The following is a 20,699-nucleotide window of genomic DNA, read 5'->3' as shown; positions in this document are numbered from 1 at the left end:
CTCTCTCAGATATGCAATCTCAGCTTGCAAATCCAAGTCTGCATCCAGATACTTTTAACCGTAGCACACAGTTTTAATAGTATAGGAGTTTATTTGGAAGTTTTCTTCAACTCTGAGCTGAGTTTTACATGCAACTCTTGGCAACCTGTTGATTGATCATCGATATGGCACCTTCAGCTATTCGCAGAATTTGCGAGCTGACACGAGACATTGCGAAACCTCCTGTTTGCACTGAAGAGTGATGTTGTGTTACAGCCATAAGCTAAAAATCTGTGTTTGCATTTTTATTGTATTTACATTTTGTTTTGGGTTACAGCTCTTGGCCTTCCTGCAGGGTCTGTTCACATTCTACCATGAGGGTTACGAACTGGCCCACGACTTCGAGCCCTACAAGCAACAGCTCCAGTTTAACCTGCAGAACGTAAGTGCACATCTCCTGTGAGTCACCCAGCATCTCTTTCACATTTTCACTTAGCCTCTTTTGACCAGTAATGTGTGTTTTTTTACTTCTAAAAATATTTGTAAAGCCACATTGATGTGAAAAGAAAAGGTTAAAGCTGGCACACATGAAAAAGTCAGAGCTTGGCTGTTAAAAATGATGAGCTTTATGTGTGTTTTGCCCTCTGTTCTGTCGACTGCAGCCTGCTCTGTGTGTGTTTGATCAATATTGGTCTGTTATAAAGCAGTTGCTGCTGCTCGTCAGCATCTTTGAGGCTGGGTTTCATGACATTTGACCCTTTCGTTGCATCATTGTCACCAAAAAGCTCAAAATTGAAGTGGTGTCAGAGAAATACAGCTTGTTTTAAAGCAGAAAAAAGACCTGAACTCCAGCACTGTGCCAACACTGCGGCATTTATACAGTGTGTATACTGAATTAAGGCTGCTATGAAAGCTAGACATTAGCCTTTACTGTACTGTATACATTACTTCAAGACCTTTAATATTGCAAGAGTGTACAGTGCAGTAATTCACATTTGAGGTAGAGTAGTTCACATTTGTGTATTTGGCTGTGATTTCAGGACTCCAGAGGGCAAAAGAAGGATATGGTTTTCTTTTATTTTCAGAATTTGAAAGCATTAGGCTTAGAAATACACTTTAATTTAAGTAATTAAAGCAAAAAGCAACCATTTTAACCATAGAAGACAGGTCCCCAGTATCTAAGAGCAAAATGTCTTGCCTATTTTTCAAAGATAGTTGCTTGGTGGTTGTTTTATAATAATTATTTGGCAAAGTGGTTAATAACACATTTTATTTATTTGTTTTTTGATAAACATAAGGGATCGTTCACCCCAAAATTGAACAGTTTCATTCTACTCTTGAACGCAAATGAAGATATTTTGAAGAAAACTGAAAACCTGGCTGTAACTATTGATTCCCATATAGGAAAAATATAATGGAAGTCAATGGTTACAGGTTTTCAGCATACTTCAAAATGTCTTATTTTGTGTTTAGTTTGAAACCAGTAAAGGTTGAGTAAATGATAGCAGAATTGTAATTTTTGGGTAAGCTCTTAAAATTGACTGCACTTGATTTGTAAAATGTATTGTTTATAAAATGAAGTACATTTTTCAGATTTTTTTGATATGTATCAATGTTTAAATATTTACACTTTATGTATAATACTTTTATGTTTATATATACATATATATTTATACTAATATTTTGTGCTTCTAAAATTCTTGTGTATATAAATATACGCTTGAATATATTGTGTAAAATATTGTAATACACGTATAAAGTATTTGTTTATACAGTGCATCCGGAAAGTATTCATAGCGCTTCACTTTTTACACATTTTTTTATGTTACAGCCATATTCCAAAATTAATTAGATTCATTTATTTCTCTCAAAATTCTACACACAATACCCCATAATGTCAATGTGAAAAAAGACTTTTTGAAATTGTTGCAAATTTATAAAAAATAAAAATAAAAACCTGAAAAAATCACATGTACACAAGTATTCACAGCCTTTGCTCAGTACTTTGTTGATGCACCTTTGGCAGCAATTACATCCTCAAGTCTGTTTGAATATGATGCCACAAGCTTGGCACACCTGTCTTTGGGAATTTCTGCCCATTCCTCTTTGCAGTACCTCTCAAGCTCTATCAGGTTGGATGGGAAGCGATGATGTGCAGCTATTTTCAGATCTCTCCAAAGATGTTCAATAGGATTTAGGTCTGGGCTCTGGCTGGGCCACTCAAGGACATTCACCGAGTTGTTGTGAAACCACTTCATTGATATTTTGGTGGTGTGCTTTGGATCATTCTTCATTCAAGAAGTCTCTGTAAATTGCATTCATCTTTCCCTTCATCCTGACTAGTTTTCCAGTTCCTGCTGCTGAAAAACATCCCACAGCATGATGCTGCCACCACTGTAGGCATGGTATTAGCCTGGTGATCAGCGGTGCCTGGTTTTCTCCAAACGTAACACCTGGCATTCACTCTAAAGAGTTCAATTTTAGTCTCATCAGACCAGAGAATTTTGTTTCTTATGGTCTGAGAGTCCTTCAGATGCCTTTTGGTAAATTCCAGGCGAGGAGTGGCTTCCGTCTGACCACTCTACCATACAGGCCTGATTGGTGGATTGCTGCACAGATGGTTGTCCTTCTGTAAGGTTCTCCTCTTTCCACAGTAGAGCGCTGGTGCTCAGACGGAGTGACCATCGGGTTATTGATCCCCTCCCTGACTAAGGCCCTTCTCCCCCGATCACTCAGCTTAGATGGCCGGCCAGCTATAGGAAGAGTCCTGGCGGTTCTAAACATCTTTTACTAACAGATGATGTTATACATATATATATATATATATATATATATATATATATATATATATATATATATATATATATATATATGTATGTGTATGTATGTATGTATGTATGTATATATGTATGTATGTGTATGTATATATATATATATATATATATATATATATATATATATATACATATATATATATATATATATATGTATGTATGTATGTATGTATGTATGTATGTGTATATATATATATATATATATATATATATATATATATATATATATATATATATATGTATGTATATATGTACACATTACACATGTATATATTGTGTAAATACAAATGTTTATCACGGATGCAATTCATTGCGATTAATCATTTGACAGCACTAATCACGGTTAAGTACGCAGTACATTTGACTTTTAGTCTGATTTTGATAAATTGTTTTAGCTTGAAATAAAAAGTTTTGTAATATTGTGATTCCATTCTACTGTACCTTGTAGCTTCAAGCTTAATAACCATTGATCATAGACTTCCATTCAAACTCATTACAGAACAAAATACTTCCTTCCTACTAATGCACTCTGTTACTTACATCAATGATATCCATGTATTTTAAAGCATTCACATCTGTCAGATCAATTATTAAGCTGTTCTATAACGGCAGGTGAAGTAACCATAATTTGTTTTAATTATTTTTTTTTCCATCTTGGATAAAGACAAGAAACAACTTCTTGAGCACTAAGCAGGAAGTGGAAAACCTGATGAACCGGGTTCGATCTGCAGATCAGGATCAAAAGCCCCCGGGCCAGTGGACTATGGAAGGCTACCTGTATGTCCAGGAGAAGCGTGAGTGTTTTTATAGACAGAAGGACAGATATTCTGTGGCCTTCCATACCAGACACTTTTTTAAAGCATGATGATAAGAGTCTATCATTTGGTTTTTAAGTTTATTTATTTCAATCTTATAAGTGACCTTCCTTTAATCTTACCCTGTTTTTTGTTTCATTTTCCTTCATGCTGCGGAGAAAATAAGACGTCCACATGTAAATAGCGCTTGATTATATGTGATTATCATTATATGTCTTCAGATATGATATGAGGAAATGACTTGGTCTAGGAAAGAAGAACATTGCCCTCTACTGGACCTATATATAATGTGCACTCAAGATTTTGATAAGGACTGATTGTGGATAACTGTTCTATATAATGCAATTAATGGGCAGCACGGTGACGCAGTGGGTAGCACAATCACCTCACAGCAAGAAGGTTGCTGGTTTGAGCCCCGACTGGGTCAGTTGGCATTTCTGCGTGGAGTTTGCTTGTTCTCGTCGTGTTTGCGTGGGTTTTCTCTGGGTGCTTCGGTTTCCCCCACAAATCCAAAAACATGTGGTATAGGTGAATTGGGTAAGCTAAATTGGCCGTAGTGTATGTGTGTGATTGAGTGTGTATAGATGTTTCCCAGTGTTGAGTTGCAGCTGGAAGGGCAACTGCATAAAACATATGCTGGATAAGTTGGCGGTTAATTTCGCTGTGGCAACCCAAGATTAATAAAGGGACTAAGCCGAAAAGAAAATTAATGAGTTGGTGGTTCATTCTGCAGTGGCGACCCAAGATTAATAAAGGGACTAAGCCGAAAAGAAAATGAATGAATGAGATAGCGGTTCATTCCGATGTGGAGACCGCAGATTAACAAACGGACTAAGCCGAAAAAGAAAGTGAATGAATGAGTTGGTGGTTCATTCCACTGTGGTGACCCCAGATTAAATAAAGGGACTAAGCCGAAAAGAAAATGAATGAATGAGTTGGCGGTTTATTCCGCTGTGGTGACCCCAGATTAACAAACGGACTAACCCGAAAAGAAAATTAATGAATGAGTTGGCGGTTCATTCCAATGTGGCGAACCCGAATAATAAAGGGACTAAGCCGAAAGAAAAAGTGAATGAATGAGTTGGCGGTTCATTCTGCTGTGGCGACCATAGATAAATGAAGAGACTAAGCTGCAAAGAAAAAAATGAATGAGTTGGCAGTTCATTCCGCTGTGGCGACCCCAGATTAATAAAGGGGCCAAGCTGAAAAGAACATGAATGAATGAGTTGGCAGTTCATTCTGCTGTGGCTACCCCAGATTAATAAAGGGACTAAGCCGAAAAGAAAATGAATGAATGAGTTGGCGATTCATTTCGCTGTGGCGACCCCAGATTAATAAAGGGACTAAGCCGAAAAGAAAATGAATGAATGAGTTGGCGGTTCATTCTGCTGGGGCAACCCCAGATTAATAAATGGTCTAAGCTGAAAAGAAAGGAAAAGAATGAGTTGGTGGTTCATTCTGCTGTGGCGACCCCAGATTAATAAAGGGACTAAGCCGAAAAGAAAATGAAGGAATGAGTTGGCGGTTCATTCCACTGTGGTGACCCTAGATTAACCACTGAGCCACCGTGCTGCCTGAGCCCTGTATATTTTAGTTTATGTTTATTTAGTTACACAAGAACAATGATTTTTCGATTGGGTTATCACATTTTACTTCTCTTATATGTTACAGGGCCTTTGGGCTGCACATGGACACGTCATTATTGTACTTATGACAAAGATAATCAAACGTTCAGCATGTGCAATACTGAGGCAAAACCAGCAGCCAAACAGGTACAAAGTTGTGATTTATAGGTTCAGAGCTGCTTTTTGGGTCGCACTTTATTTGGATGGTCCATTTGTTGAATTTAAGTTGCACTGCATCTACATGCCAACTAATTCTTATTAGATTATAAGTTGACTGTTAGGTCAATGTCTGTATCAACAGATATTAAGCAGATAGTCTACTAATACTCAAATGGATCATCGAAATAAAGTGTTACCGCTGTTTGCATCAAATTCTCTCTGTATTTATCTGTTATCACAGAACGGCGTCACTTCAAATCCCCCTGAGAAGTTCAGGCTCAAGTCTTGTATTAGAAGAAAGACTGACTCCATTGATAAACGCTTCTGTTTTGATATTGAAGTGGTAGAAAGGTGGGTACAGATCTTTTAAAAATGTAACATTCCCTAGGATTGATTTTTTTTTTTAACAAGCTTCATTTATTGTCATTATTTATTCTCTCTCATGTTTTTAATAAACTTGTTGATTTCAAATGGAAAAACTTATATAATGAATTTCCAGACTGATTTTCCCACTAATTTCAGACCTTAAATATAGGTGGGGGAAATTTGTTTTAAGGGGACCTATTATGCCCCTTTAACAAGTCTCTGATGTACCTAGAGTATGTATAGGAAGTTTTAGCTCAAAATAATGTCATTTAGTTTAGTTTAGTTTAGTTTAGTTTGACTTTATTTGTCATCACAAATAATGTAATTTTAATGGCAGATGACTGCTTCTCACTCAGGCCTGTTTATAATCATCACTAATGTACATGTACATTATTTTAATTTGTTCTTATTTAAACATTTAAAGACATGTTATCTGTAGTTCCCAAAATAAAACACAAATTAACATTTATAAATGTATGCGTTTATTTATTTATTTATTTATTTATAGATGTTTGTATTTATCTATGTACAGCAAGAAAGTTTTTAACACGTCACCATTTTTCTCTGAAAACATTTTTCTGAAGGTGCAGTTGACTTGAAATATTCACCAGATGTTGATATCAACTAAAGAAATGTGAAGAGAACAAATCTTATTAGTTTAAATAAAAAGTTGTGTGTAATAAAATGAAATGACACAGGGAAAGAGTATTGAACACATGAAGAAATGGAGCTGTAGAAATGCAGTGAAAACCCAGACAGCAGCTGAAATCTCTCAGTAGTTCTCCAGTAACCTGACCTTATTGTAAATAAATATCTTCACTACAACTACACTAGCAGGATGATAAAGATGACAATATGGGTGGAGATTTCAGCAAGACAACAATCCAAAACACAGCCAAGGAAACTATCAAATGCTTTCAGAGAGAAAGAAAATCAAGCTGTAGAATAGACCAGCCAATGACCTGATCCGAATCCAATAGAGAATACAAATTAAAGATCAGATTTGATAGACGAGACCCACAGAACTATCAAGATTTTTACACTCTGTTGTAAACTGTTGTAAACTCTGTTGTAAACTGTTGTAGTCTGCGAAGAACTCACAGCTGAGCAATTCATGTGGCTTTATTCTCCATATGAGAGGCGTCTTTAAGCTGCAATCACCAAAAAAAAGACTTTTATATGAAATGTTAAATACACTTCAGTAGTTCAGCACTTTCTCCTTGTGTCATTTCATTGTTATTACACATAACAAATTTTTCAGATTTTTTTTTTTTTTTTTAAATTTGTATGTTTATATATTTACCAAAATCTCAACATAGGCTCATTCTGGTAACGTAGCCCCACGGATGTTTCTGTAGAGCACGAAATACGTCCTGGGAGGTACGTATTTGTGCAGGTTTTGTTTTTGTGAATCCGCAAGAGGCCGCTGTGCGCGCTTTATCGCGTCTCGAACGCCTCTTGCGAGCGCAATGTTCTCGCGGAAAAAGCCACTGGAGGCCACTGTCGAATGACCGTCTGTCTGACTGACCGACTGAATGACTCAACAAATGACTGGGCGGCCGGCCAATCGGCCGACCTGGCCAACCTCCTCCTTCTCCTCCTTTATCCCTAAACCCAAGCGACGATTTATGAAAGCCATGCAGAAAAAGAAAAGGCTGTCCCGATTTTGACCGCGTTTTCGGATTTCACCGCATTCTAGCCCTCTTACGAACTCGTTCGCTTTATTATTTGGAATCATGTTTTTTGTCTTGGCCGATTTCTGAAACTACTCTTCCCTGGACTCGAACCCAGTCGTCAAACGCAGCCGGCTCCTCCTCCTCTGGGCTTCCGCTCTGCTGTCGTAACACGATGAGCTAAACGGACAATCTGGTTGCGGTGGGAAAGCCCTCCACACGGAGGAGGTGAGCCGTCAGCCCAGCCGTCAAACATGAAGAGGAGCGGCGTCACACCGCCTCGTATCGTTCGCTTTAAAAAACGAAATGCAGCCATACGTACCTCCGGCCACGTAAAACGCGGTCTCCAGAAACGTCCGTGGGGCTACATTTTCAGAATGAGCTTGGGTTGCAAAATCAGGTTCAACAGCTCCTTTAGAAATATTATTCCCAGGAGAAAAAAAAATGTCCCACTGTATGACCAAAATCTTACAGGTTTGTTACTACTTTAGGAAGACTAAATGATTAAATGAATGGTAACACTTTAGAATAATGGTCCATCAGCTAATGTTATTTAATATCCATTTACTAACATTAACTAAGTACCAATAATATTGTAAATCATTAAATAATCATAGTTCAACATTAACGAATGCATTATTAAAATTTTAAATTGGGCTTGTTAACATTAATGCATGTGTTAATGCACAGTAATTTAACGTTATCCTTATTTACCCTAATAAGTTATCGTTATTTTATCGTAGATTAACAAGGATGAATTAATACCGCAATAAACGTCTTACTGATTGTTTATACATGTTTGTAAATAACATTAACTAATGGACCACTATTTTGTTACCCAAAGTGTTACCCAAACATTTGCTTTAGCTTCTGTTTCTTTATGTCCTCTTTATAAGACCTTTCTGTTTTTTAAGACTGCCTGAATTTCTGTTTTCTGCATGTTCTTCATGCCTTTTTGTCCCACACTAACTGTATAATCTAACAATATATTTTTTTTGTACTTGCATTTGCCTACATGTCACAGTCTTACGATATTAGGTGGCAAACATTTATGTATTTATTTGAACGTGAATATCTATGACACACACAGTAGAACACGCATGTTTTTCTAACACTGTTGGTAAGTAGCCACAAATCTAACTTCCTTTGCCACCTAGTGTAAGGTTGCACTGTTGTTGTCTTACAGTTTACCCTGTATGTGCCCATTCCCCCCTGTCCCCTCTCTGTGTTTATTTCAATCTAGAAATACCGTCTATCGTGGATCTCTTTTCCGACCACTGCAATTTTTCTTTAAAAGCCGGTATGTGACGAGCCCTGTGCATGTAGAAACGCATGTCAAATCTCACGCATTAGAAATCCCACGCCGATCAAAGCTCATTTCTCACCTCCATTTTTTTAAAAGATCGCATGTTGGAAAATCCTGTAATTGATGGGATAACAGATTGATTTGATTTCACTGGCTGAGTGATTCTATCCATCTTATTTGTGATCTGGAAATTACAAAGGCTCACATGATATCAAGGAGCAAAAACATCACATCAAATCAGCTTCATTTATGGCTATGCACCAAACTGGAAAGCTGTTTAGGTTTAGGCATGTTGGAGAGGAGTTACTGTAAATGTGTTTATTTGTTGACAAAGAGGCAGATTTATAATGATTACAAATTCATGAGGAAACATTGTGAGCTGTATATATGCCTAGTCAGCAGTTTCAGTCACATTTAATGCGGTGGTCATTCTAAATGCTCTTCGTGATACCTTTTTTTTTGGCAAGAATCTTTAGATAGGATCACGTTTTCTTTGCAGTAAAAGCAATCTTATAATGCAAAAACTTAAAACAGTTTTGTTTATTAATAAAAACTGAAATAAAACGTACGTTTCTGCAAGTAGGAAAATAAAGTATTTTTATTCTTATTTCAGTAACGTCATATACAAAATTTTTTTTTTTTATATTTCTGTAAAACAATAATAATAACTATAGTTTTTGTTAGTAATTATTAAATATGTTTAATAATATGTTATTATTTATATTGTTTTTGTTATTATTATTATTATTATTATTATTATTGTTGTTATTATTACTAGAAGTATTATTATTGTTGTTGTTGTTATTATTTTGTTGTTATTATTTATACGTAATAATATAAATACATATTATTATTATTATTATTAATTACTTAATATTATTATTAATAATGATGATGATAATAGTAATAATAATAGTAGCAGTAGTATTAATTATTAAGGACATATTAAGCACATAAACAGTATTTATTTATTTTTCATTATTAGAATGTTTTAAAGCTAATAATATATTTATAGTTTAATAATCCTAAAATACATTAGATAATAATTATTAAATCGTGCTTTGGTTAGATACATTTATATTTAAAGCTATATATTTTTTGTCTATTTGTTTGTTTGTTTTTTCAACTTCGTAGTCTCATAGCTCAGTAAAATATCTGAAATGTATTTATTTATGCATACATACACATACAGTGGAAGTCAGAATTATTAGCCCCCCTTGAATTATTAGACCCCGTTTATTTTTTTTTCCTTCAATATCTGTTTAACGGAGAGATTTTTTCCAGCAAATTTCTAAACATAATAGTTTTAATAACTCAGTTCTAATAACTGATTTTTTTTTTTTATCTTTGCCATGATGGCAGTAAATAATATTTTACTAGATATTTTTCAAGACAATTTTATACAACTTAAAATGACATTTAAAGACTTAACTAGGTTAACTATGCAGGTTAGGGTAATTAGGCAAGTTATTGTATAACAATGGTTCGTTCTGTATATATATATTACACAAGATTTGAAAAAAAATCTCAAAACGTAATGTATTTTTCATATTATTTACAGAATAGATATACTATTATGCTTCTAAGAGTGTATAACAGGCCGGAACACTCTCAGAAATAACAATACAAAGCTGTCAATGAGCTAATATATTAGTACTCAAAGTGTACAAATGAACTTTAAAAAAACTAAATGGGACATTTCTAAACATTTAGCTTCTATGTACATTCAAGCTACTCAAATAGAACCTTTATGTACACACATGAACCTTTTGAAGCTTTGAGAGTGTGTCACCTAACATTGACTCCATAGTCGTGCTGGGCTGGTAAACAATATTATATCGAATCGTGCTCAAATTTATGTCAATAGCAATGATAGGACTTTTTTACTCAATATTGATCTAAGAGCCAATCACACAGCAGAAATGTGAAACAATGGGAATCTTGAAGCTTGTTGGTGTTCTTTTGTCCACCGAAGATTTAGTTTTAGTTTTGCCATTTAATAAACCCTCTAATTTTTGTGGCTTCAGTCATTGTTTGGGTACTCTTTTAAATCTGGAAGCATTAACAACCTATATCAAAATATATTTCATTATCATTCAATATGGAAAATAATTATCGAGATTGCATTTTTGCCATATCACCCAGCGCTACTCTAGAAGAGACCTATTCTGCCCCTTTTCAGTGATGTAAAATAAATCTCTGATGTCCTTACTATGTGTATAAAAAGTTTGAAACTGACCCTTTTAGGCTTTGATCCCAATTGTGCCATTTAGCTGACGGGCTGCTTTAAATTTAAATGAGAACTAGAAGGCGGAGCTTAGTCACTGGCATTATATTCGACAGTTACGGTGCTAAAACTCTAGTCACGGATGGCTGCTTCTCACTTAGGGCTGTTTATATGCTAATGAGAGAGAGATTGTCACTAGTGGGCGTGGCTATCTCTGTTAGTGGCTTTCCCCAATAGTTTTTTTTTTAATAGAATAAATAAATGTTACTTATTAGAGGCTATTTGGCTATTTTTCTATTCATATACTGTTGCCACACAACTTTAAACCCCCTTTAAATTCATTGCAAAATGCTAGTTTTTTGCAAAGTTTGTTGCGGGATAGTTGCATATAAACTAATCATTTTAACTAAACATTCTGATTGGCCGAGACAATACATTACTAATTCAAAAACCAACATTAGTAATCTTAAAATGAACATGTATACAGTTACTTCCAGAACCACCATACCATCACTTTAAACCTGCTCTGCATCATGCTTTCTCTAACAAGCGGGTGGTTTAATAAAGCATAACTGAGCGAATGGCTCTTTATCCATGCACTGATATTAGTGACAGCTGTTGCACAAGAGGATGTTAGTTCGCTCTAACACTCACCTTACAGTTACAGTTAACGCAAATCATGTGTCATGAAGTTTTGTAACTGATATTTTTGGGTCAGTTTAACTGGGTGTAAAACTCATAACACAGATACAGATGTCTATGTAAGTGAAGTAGTATATCCCATGCCTAATTTTACATAAGTTCCAGTTACTGAGCTGGAAACTATGACATAGAATACATTTGACTTGACTTGATATATCAGGGAATAGATTATCCACAAAAGCATCATTTATTCAGCAGCATGTCATTTCAACAACTATTTTTTGTTTGTTTTTTGTATAGTCAAATTTTGATGGCTTCATCAGATTTGTGGAAACGATTAATGTCAAAATAAATTAAGAATAAAAACAAAACAGTAAAATGTTTTTTTAAAGAAGTAAAAAATCATTTTAGCGTAAAAGAATCAAACAACTAAATCAAAATGGATTAAAATAATTTAATAATTAGTTTTAAAAACAGATAAATGAAACACAATTTGATGAAAAAATAATACAAAAAGGTTTATAACATATAAAAATTCATCAAATATGTTAAAATAACTCATTTAATTAGTTATTATATAATTAATTATTGATTCAAATGACGGGCATAAAGGTGGCACAGTGGGTAGCACGATTGCCTCACAGCAAGAAGGTCGCTGTTTCGAGTAGCGGCTAGGTCATTTCTGTGTGGAGTTTGCAAGTTCTCTCCGTGTTCGCTTGAGTTTCCTCCGGGTGCTCCGGTTTCCCTCAATTGGGTTAACTAAATTGGTTGTAGTGTATGTGTGTGAATGCAAAAGTGTATGAAGGTTTCCCAGTGTTGGGTTGTGGCTGGATAGGTATCCAGTGCATAAAACATATGCTGGATTAGTTGGCGGTTCATTCCGCTGTGGCGACCCCTGATTAATAAAGGGACTAAGCTGAAAAGAAAATGAATGAATGAATGATTAAAATAACATATTAAAAAGAATTGTAAAAAAATATATATATATATAATGTTTTAAACTCGGCGAGGCAGTGGCGCAGTAGGTAGTGCTGTCGCCTCACAGCAAGAAGGTCGCTGGTTCGAACCTCGGCTCAGTTGGCGTTTCTGTGTGGAGTTTGCATGTTCTCCCTGCCTTCGCGTCTGTTTCCTCCGGGTGCTCCGGTTTCCCCCACAGTATAAAGACGTGCGATACAGGTGAATTGGGTAGGCTAAATTGTCCGTAGTGTATGAGTGTGTGTTTGAATGTGTGTGTGGATATTTCCCAGAGATGGGCTGAAAGGGCATCCGCTGCATAAAAACTTGCTGGATATGTTGGCGGTTCATTCCGCTGTGGCGACCCTGGATTAATAAAGGGACTAAGCCGACAAGAAAATGAATGAATGAATATTTTAAACTCATTTGTAATGGCCGTGTTTCACAATTTTAAATGGATCTTTGTAGAAGACACTAGATGCTTTTACATTTTAGCGTAGGGGTCACTTACATGGCGCTGATCCTTTTTAAGCAAATATGAAATAAGATCAAATAAAATAAATGATCTAATATTTAGATCATCTATAAAATAATAATGTTATTTTCTGGAAATACATTATCTAAATAGCATTATTCTTATTTTGAAGACATTTTTTTAATAAATTGTATAATAAAAACAGACAGATGAAAATAACTTTAAAGTGGTCTTTTCATTTTTTCCCAGAGCCTGTTTTATTTATTTCTTTTTAATCAGATTTTGTTCAAACATCTGTAATTCCTTCACTTAAAAAAGTTTTTTACTTTTTTTTTTTTTTTTTTGTCTAAAATGTTCTTCTCTGCTTCAAATCAAAGTTTGTAATCTTACATTTGACTAATTAAGGCTAATGTCATGATAAGGAAAATCACATCCTTATCATGACATTAGCCTTGATTTGTCAAATGTAAGATGTCAAGAAAACATAGATCTGGATGCAGAATAAAGAAACATAACCTTAAAAGAAACATGCAGAATGAAACTTACAGAAAAGTACAATCTCCTATAATGAAGCCAACAATAACAGTCATATACAGGTTTGAAATGACATCAAGTTGAGTAAATGTGAACCAATCTCTCATTTTAATTGACTATATGTGGGAACATCATTTGTGGATTTAAATATTTTAATAATGAATATCCCAGTTTCTTTAGAAATATATTAGCACATTGTATTTAGAAGAACTATAGTTGGAGGTTGATCAGGATGTTTTTAGAGTGTGTCAGAGTGTAAAGTGCTGTGTTGTCTTCAGGCATGGCATTATCACTCTACAAGCGCTGTCCGAGTCCAACAGGAGGCTCTGGCTGAAAGCAATGGACGGAAAAGAGCCGGTGAGTAACGAAACATCTTTCTTGCACCATTTCAAGTCAAGTTGTGCTTTAGGGCGTGTGTCCACTAACTTTTTTTCCCAAGCTGTATGTGTGTTTGTTTTTTTCTGTTGTTGTTTTTGAAAGTGCTGCCTGTTTTAAACTTTAAGCCCCCTATCATAAACCCGGCGCAATGTGACGCAAGGCGCGACGCAATTGTTGTTTGCTAGTTTCAGCTCGGCGCAAGTGTCGTTTTGACGTTTTGCACCACGCTGTGTAAATAGCAAATGCATTTGCGCTGATATGTGCGCCTATAGACGTTCTGATCTAAAAAAGCAGCCGTGTTTTGGCGCGTTGCTATTTTGAGAAACTATAATAGTCTGTTCTTTAGGCCAGAACAAAGCCGGTCTATAGTCAAGCGCAGAGCGCGTTAGTTGTGCGCCTCGCTTACACACTGTATAATACACACAAGATGTAGAGCAATACGCAAATATCTTTACATATGAAAAATAATTAAAACATTTAAACATTTTATTTTCTAGCCTACATACATATAAAAACCACTGCCTTCATGCCTTCTTCATCTCAGGAGGCTTTTTAAGTTCATTTAGTTTGCTTTGGTATAATGTTATCATTATAAGCAGTATTATTTAGTATATCCATACTTTATATTTGTTTTATTAAAAACAATCTCAGATTTGTCCTCTTGTCAGGTTTTGGACCATATGGGGCACAGCATGTGTATTAGGATATAACTTGTTTGAGCACACTTCGTAACTATTGTTAATTTATTTGTTTGCTGGAAATTAGAACTGAATTTAGAAATAGTTTTTTAAAGAAGTCTTTGCGCTTAACAAACGAAATAAATATTTATAGGCTAACTGATGTCTGTGTGTACAAGGTTTCTCTATCCACGAGAGCGAAAGTGAAAGTTAATAATTTATCTCTCATTCTCGCGCTGCAGATGCTCTGTTTAACTGTTTTCTTGCTAGGGAAATGATCAGTTTTTCCACTTACACTTACTTTACGTCATGTAAATAGCGACTGTGCCATGGCACGACGCATCTGACTCTTAAAGGTAATGGGAGATGAGACTCTGATTGGTTTATTCTCAAAACACACCTATAACTCATTAAGAAAATAAGCTCAACCCTTTCAGACCATGCGCCAAGGTGCAAAGCGGATTTGTCCGTCCTTATATTAGCAAAAGTGGATTCTGACACGCCCTGAAAGTGTTTGCGCCCTGCGGTTTGCGCATGGACCGTCAAAATAGAGCCCTAAGTGCGCACAAAGACTTTAGTGGGCATTTTACTCTGGAGAAGCACTTTCTCCATTGCATTTTCCATGTTATTCTTACCATGGGACAGTAATCCACCTTTGTTCTCACATGTGTATTGACTTCCAATATACTCATAAAAATACTTAATTCCCCATTAGGTGTGAACTATGCATACAAAAACTATGCGTACAATTGTGCAAACCTGTATGTGTGTGTGTGTGTGTGTGTGTGTGTGTGTGTGTGTGTGTGTGTGTGCGTGCGTGCGAGCGAGCGTGCGAGCGAGTGAGCGTGTGTTTTTGTGACATATCAGGACACAAATCTGTATAATGACATGGGTATGACACAGGTATTACAAAAGGAGGTGAAATATAAGGACATTGGTGACGTCCTCATTTCTCAAAATGCGTATAAATCTTACAGAATGAGTTTAATCAGAGAGTAAAGCTGAACACAGTCTCCTGTGATGGTTGGGTTTAGGGGTAAGGTGGGGTGAGGGCAATATAATATACGGTATGGACAGTATAAAATAAAACACTTTTCACAAAAACAAACGTGTGTGTGTGTGTGTGTATACATTTTTTGTACATTAAATTATTCTGCAGAAAGGAGATTTTGGGTTAAGCAGCATATAGTGCAAAGTAGTGGGTGTTTTGACATTTAACCCATACTACTGTCTATTTTCATGTTACTAGTGCTTATTTGTTAGATACTGGTATCTTTTCCATTAAGTACTAGTACTTATTCATTAGATACCAATGATTAATCATTAGATATACTAGTGCCTATTCTTTAATTACTAGTGCTTTTTAAAAATATACTAGTGCTTACTCATTAGACACTAGTTGTTTTTATTAGATACTACTTACAGTATTCATTAGATACTAGTGCCTATTCATTAGATAATAGTGTTTATTCATTAGATACTAGTGCATATTCATTAGATACTAGTGCATATTCATTAGATGCTTATTCATTAGATACTAGTGCCTATTCATTAGATAGTAGTGCATTTTCATTAGATACTAGTGCATATTTATTAGATACTAGTGCTTATTCATTAGATACTAGTACTTATTCATTAAATAAACTCTAAATGCATCCCTTAAATCAGATTTTCTGATTGGAATGTTGTTCAACATGTTGATCCAGAAATATGTCCTACTTGTTGAACTCACCCTAACCAGTACAATCCACAAGTAAACATATTTATCCTATTGAGTCTTTGTAGTACAGGCGTTGCAGTGGCGCAGTAGGTAGTGCTGTCGCCTCACAGCAATAAGGTCGCCGATTCGAACTTCGGCTCAGTTGGCGTTTCTGTGTGGAGTTTGCATGTTCTCCCTGCATTCGCATGGGTTTCCTCCGGGTGCTCCGGTTTCCCCCACAGTCCAAAGACATGCGGTACAGGTGAATTGGGCTATAGGGCTATGAAATAGGCTAAATTGTTTGTATGTGTGTGTGTGGATGTTTCCCAGTGATGGGTTGCGGCTGGAAGGGCATCTGCTGCGTAAAAATGAGCTGGATAAGTTGGCGGTTAAATCCGCTGTGGTGACCCCGGATTAATAAAGGGACTAAGCCAAAAAGAAAATGAATGAATGAATGAATGAATGAATGAATGAATGAATGAATGAATGAATGAATGAATGAGTCTTTGTAGTGTGGAGTGTTTGTAGCGGTTGACTAGTGTGTATATACAGTATGTTATTTAGTATTATTATCAATATTAAGTTTTGATTAAAATTATCTTCACTTCTTTACTTATTCTAGCTTTTGATTATCTTAGAAATAAATCATTTTCTTCAGGACATGTTAGAATCAATTATGTGCTGCTCGGTAAGTAATTCACAATGATTAAAAATCAATACATTTTTGTTTCTTCTCTTAGATATACAATCTTCCTGCTATTCTAAGCAAGAAAGAAGAAAGTAAGTATTGTCTCTAACCACTACTCCAAATGCTTCATTTGTTTGTTTTTTTAATTCTCACTTTTATTTTCTAATATCTTTTAAGTGTCTTCTGTTTTGTTCAGTTAGACTGAGCTTAATGTTGAGTCTGACCTTGCGTGCTCTTATCAGTTGAACAGTTTAATCAACACTCTTTTAGATAATGTGTGGTGTTTCCCTTCACTACACCCTTTGTGTGATACTGTTCTCTCTTATTTCCTTTAACAATGTCGATACAGCATTGCATTAAGTAAAAGCAGAATAACCCCAAACCTCCTGAGTGTGGCACAATCCAAATCCATCTATTGAACATGCTCTTTCTTGTTTCTTTGTGTAGCATATTTAAATGAGACTGGCTTTAATTTTGTGAGGAAGTGTATACAACTGGTGGAGGTCAGAGGTGAGTTGTGTGTTTACTGCAGTACTCATTGTAAATAGAGTTAGAGTTGTTTTTGTAGAAACTGAATGGCGTTACAACAAGTTGTGTTCTAATAAAAGAAATGAACCATAAAAGTAAGGAAATTAAGTTATTAGTATTATTAAGTATCCATATATGATATATATACATATGTATGTATGTATGTATATATGTATGTATGTATGTATGTATGTATGTATGTATGTATGTATATATGTATGTATGTATGTATGTATGTATGTATGTATGTATGTATGTATGTATGTATGTATGTATTTATTTATTTGATTATTTTTATTGATTTATTTGTTTTTATTTTTTCATTATTTTTCTTTTCTTTATTTATTTATTTATTTTTATTTATTTAATTATTTATTATTGTTATTATTATTTATTATTGATTTATTTAATTAATTTACATTTTTATACATATTTGTATTTATTTATTATTATTATTTATTTTTTTTATATTTTTATATTTTTTTCTTTATTTCTTTTATTTCTTTAATTATTTTTATTTATTTAATTATTTATTATTGTTGGTTTATTTATTTATTTTTATTTATTTATTTATTTTTAGTTTTTTTTCACATTTCTCTTTTACTTTTTTATTTTTGTACTTATTTTTTATGTTAAAAAAATTATTACTTTGGGCACCAAATCACTCGTATGTGTTACAAGCCTAAATATTTTTATTAAATTTTTTTTTTAAATTAACACGTATTCCATTTTTTGTTGTTGCGACGCATTTCAAAATTGTCATAAGATGGGCAACAGTACAGGGTCTTCGTTGTCACATTTTGTGCTTCAAAATGCACCACACATTTTCTGTTGGAGACCGGTCGGGACTGTAGGCAGGCTAGTCAAGTACTTGTATCCTTTTCCTCCACAGCAAGGACTTTGTAAAGTGTGCAGAATGTGGTTTTGCATTATCTTGCTGAAATATGCATGGGCATCCCTGGAAAAGAAGGCAGCATATCGTGCTGCAACATTTCTATGTACTTTTCAGCATGAATGGTGTCATCACAAAAATGCCTCTGACACAACCCCATACCATGACAGACCCTGGCTTTTGGACTTGTTGCTAGTAACAGTCTGGGCGATCTTTTCTTATTTGGTCTGGAGCACACGGTGTCCATTTCTCCCCAAAAATACCTGAAATACTGATTCTAATCTACATTCCTCGGAGCCCAGTGAAGTCGACAGTGCTTATGGACACTGTTAACATAAGGCTTCCTTTTGGGAAAGTACAGTTTCAATGGCATTTGTGGATGTAACTACGTATTGTGGTACTTAACAAAAGTTTGCCCAAGTAGTCCTGAGCCCATGTGGTGATATCGCTTATAGATGAATGAGGATTCTTGATGCAGTGCCGACTGAGGGATCGGAGATCACGACTGTTCAGTTTAGGATTGTGCCCTTGTTCTTAATGCACTGAAATTTCTCCAGAATCCTTGATTTTTTTAAATTATGTTTTACATATTAATATGTTATTGAAGAAGAAATATCCAAATGTTTTTCATTAAGGAACATTGTTTTTAAACATTTGAATAAGTTTTTCGTGTATTTGTTGGCAAACTAGCAATCCTCTGCCCATCTTTGCTCCTAAAGGACTAGACCTTTCTTGGATGCTGCTTTTGTGCCAAATCATAATTACAATCACCTGTTTGACATCACCTGTTTTAAATTACATCATTATTTAACCAGTTTGCCTGATTACTAGCCCTAAATTGCTCCTGTCTTAACTTATTTGCAATGTGTTCCAAGAACCAAAATTGGAATACCTGTTTATTTTGAAAATCAAGAGTAACATGTTAAATAATGTTTGTTTTATTGTCTGCAATGAATTACAAGTCAAAGTAAAATTAGAAATCAATTAGTTTTATTTATTTATGTATTTATTTATTTATTTATTTATTTATTTATTTATTTTTCTTGATTTATTTCCTTTTTTTAAGCTGAAATAATTATGGCTTTGAACACCAAATCACATGTGTTATTTTCCAGTGTGTTTTCCGTGTTGTAGTTTGTGTTTTTATTTCTGTATTGTATGTTCTGTTTGTGCTCATGTATTCTCCTCTCAGCAGGGCTCAACACTATGGGTTTGTACAGAGTCGGTGGAATAAATTCCAAAGTGCAGAAGCTCATGACCACAGTCTTCTGTAAGTCTTTTTATTCTACACAGCAGCTAATGCTAGTCTCAGATACTTTCTGTCTATAAAAAAAACACATTTTGATTTTGGACATTTTTTTCATAGGACATAAATATTGAAACTATCCTTAGGTATACATATTTAATATTACAGTACTTCAGCATTTGTACAGAAACCATGTTGTGTGTGTTCTTCATAAAGCACCCAAAGCAGCATCAGATCTGGATTTGGACCCGGACACTTGGGACAACAAGACCATCACCAGCGGCCTCAAGAATTACCTCAGGTGTCCTTCAGTTTTTCTCTATATGACAGGCTGGTCATTTTTACTATTAATGGAGATTCAAAATGAAAACCACTATGAAAATAGGCAAAGGGATAGTTCACCCAAGAAGTAAACTTTTTTTATAATTTACTCACTTGTTTAAAACCTATTTGGCTTTCTTTTTTCTGTTGAACACTAAATAAGATATTTTGAGGAATGCTACTGTAATTGTTGGGTCTCATTGACTTGCGTTGTATTTTGTGTTTCTTACTATGGGAGCCGATGTTTCCCTGCTACCAGCATTTTTCAAAATGGGAGATTAAATTAGGTAATTTTGTGGGGTGAACTGTCCATTTAAAGGGATCGCCATATTTTGAATTTGGATTAGCTTTTGAAACATTAGCTATTGAAACTTACATATTTAATATCACTCCAGCAGAAGAATGAGACTCATAAAGGTTTGAGACAAGTAAAAGGTGAGCAAATGATGACAGAATTTTAGTTTTTGGTCGAACTATCACTTTAAACGTCTGTAAAATCCCCTTGTTTCAGCAGGGCTTTTTCACACCTCTACTTAGGAAAAAGTCAGGAAAGCGGGCGTGTCAAGCTCTGTTTTAGGGGGAGTGTCGGAGAAGCAAAATAGCGAGGGTCTGTAAATATTTGCATAAAAATGAGAGTGTCTGTTTGGGCACGCGTTGATTTTCACAGAGTCAAAACACACA

General features: G+C 34.9%; 1 protein-coding gene across 4 annotated transcripts in view; it reads left to right on the top strand.

Annotated features, from left to right (window-relative positions):
- The window catches only part of arhgap42b (Rho GTPase activating protein 42b), a 224,023-nt gene that overhangs the window by 180,297 nt on the left and 23,027 nt on the right, over positions 1–20,699 (top strand). The window contains exons 7-16 of one of the 4 annotated variants that reach the window (XM_087293377.1): positions 317–421; positions 3,478–3,607; positions 5,300–5,400; positions 5,654–5,763; positions 8,695–8,751; positions 13,868–13,946; positions 17,084–17,123; positions 17,479–17,541; positions 19,647–19,721; positions 19,914–19,998. In XM_087293377.1, the coding sequence (XP_087149503.1) occupies positions 317–421; positions 3,478–3,607; positions 5,300–5,400; positions 5,654–5,763; positions 8,695–8,751; positions 13,868–13,946; positions 17,084–17,123; positions 17,479–17,541; positions 19,647–19,721; positions 19,914–19,998 (845 nt within the window). Of the gene's footprint in view, positions 1–316; positions 422–3,477; positions 3,608–5,299; positions 5,401–5,653; positions 5,764–8,694; positions 8,752–13,867; positions 13,947–17,083; positions 17,124–17,478; positions 17,542–19,643; positions 19,722–19,913; positions 19,999–20,699 lie in introns of all 4 variants that reach the window. The other 3 variants (XM_087293376.1, XM_087293379.1, XM_087293378.1) reach the window with 3 other exon arrangements.

This window comes from Danio rerio, chromosome 18 (assembly GCF_052040795.2).
Source record: "Danio rerio strain M-AB ecotype USA chromosome 18, GRCz13ab, whole genome shotgun sequence".
Classification (NCBI taxonomy): domain Eukaryota; kingdom Metazoa; phylum Chordata; class Actinopteri; order Cypriniformes; family Danionidae; genus Danio; species Danio rerio.
The sequence above is the reverse complement of the archived record's forward strand: the minus strand, read 5'-3'. Positions and strand labels throughout refer to the sequence as shown.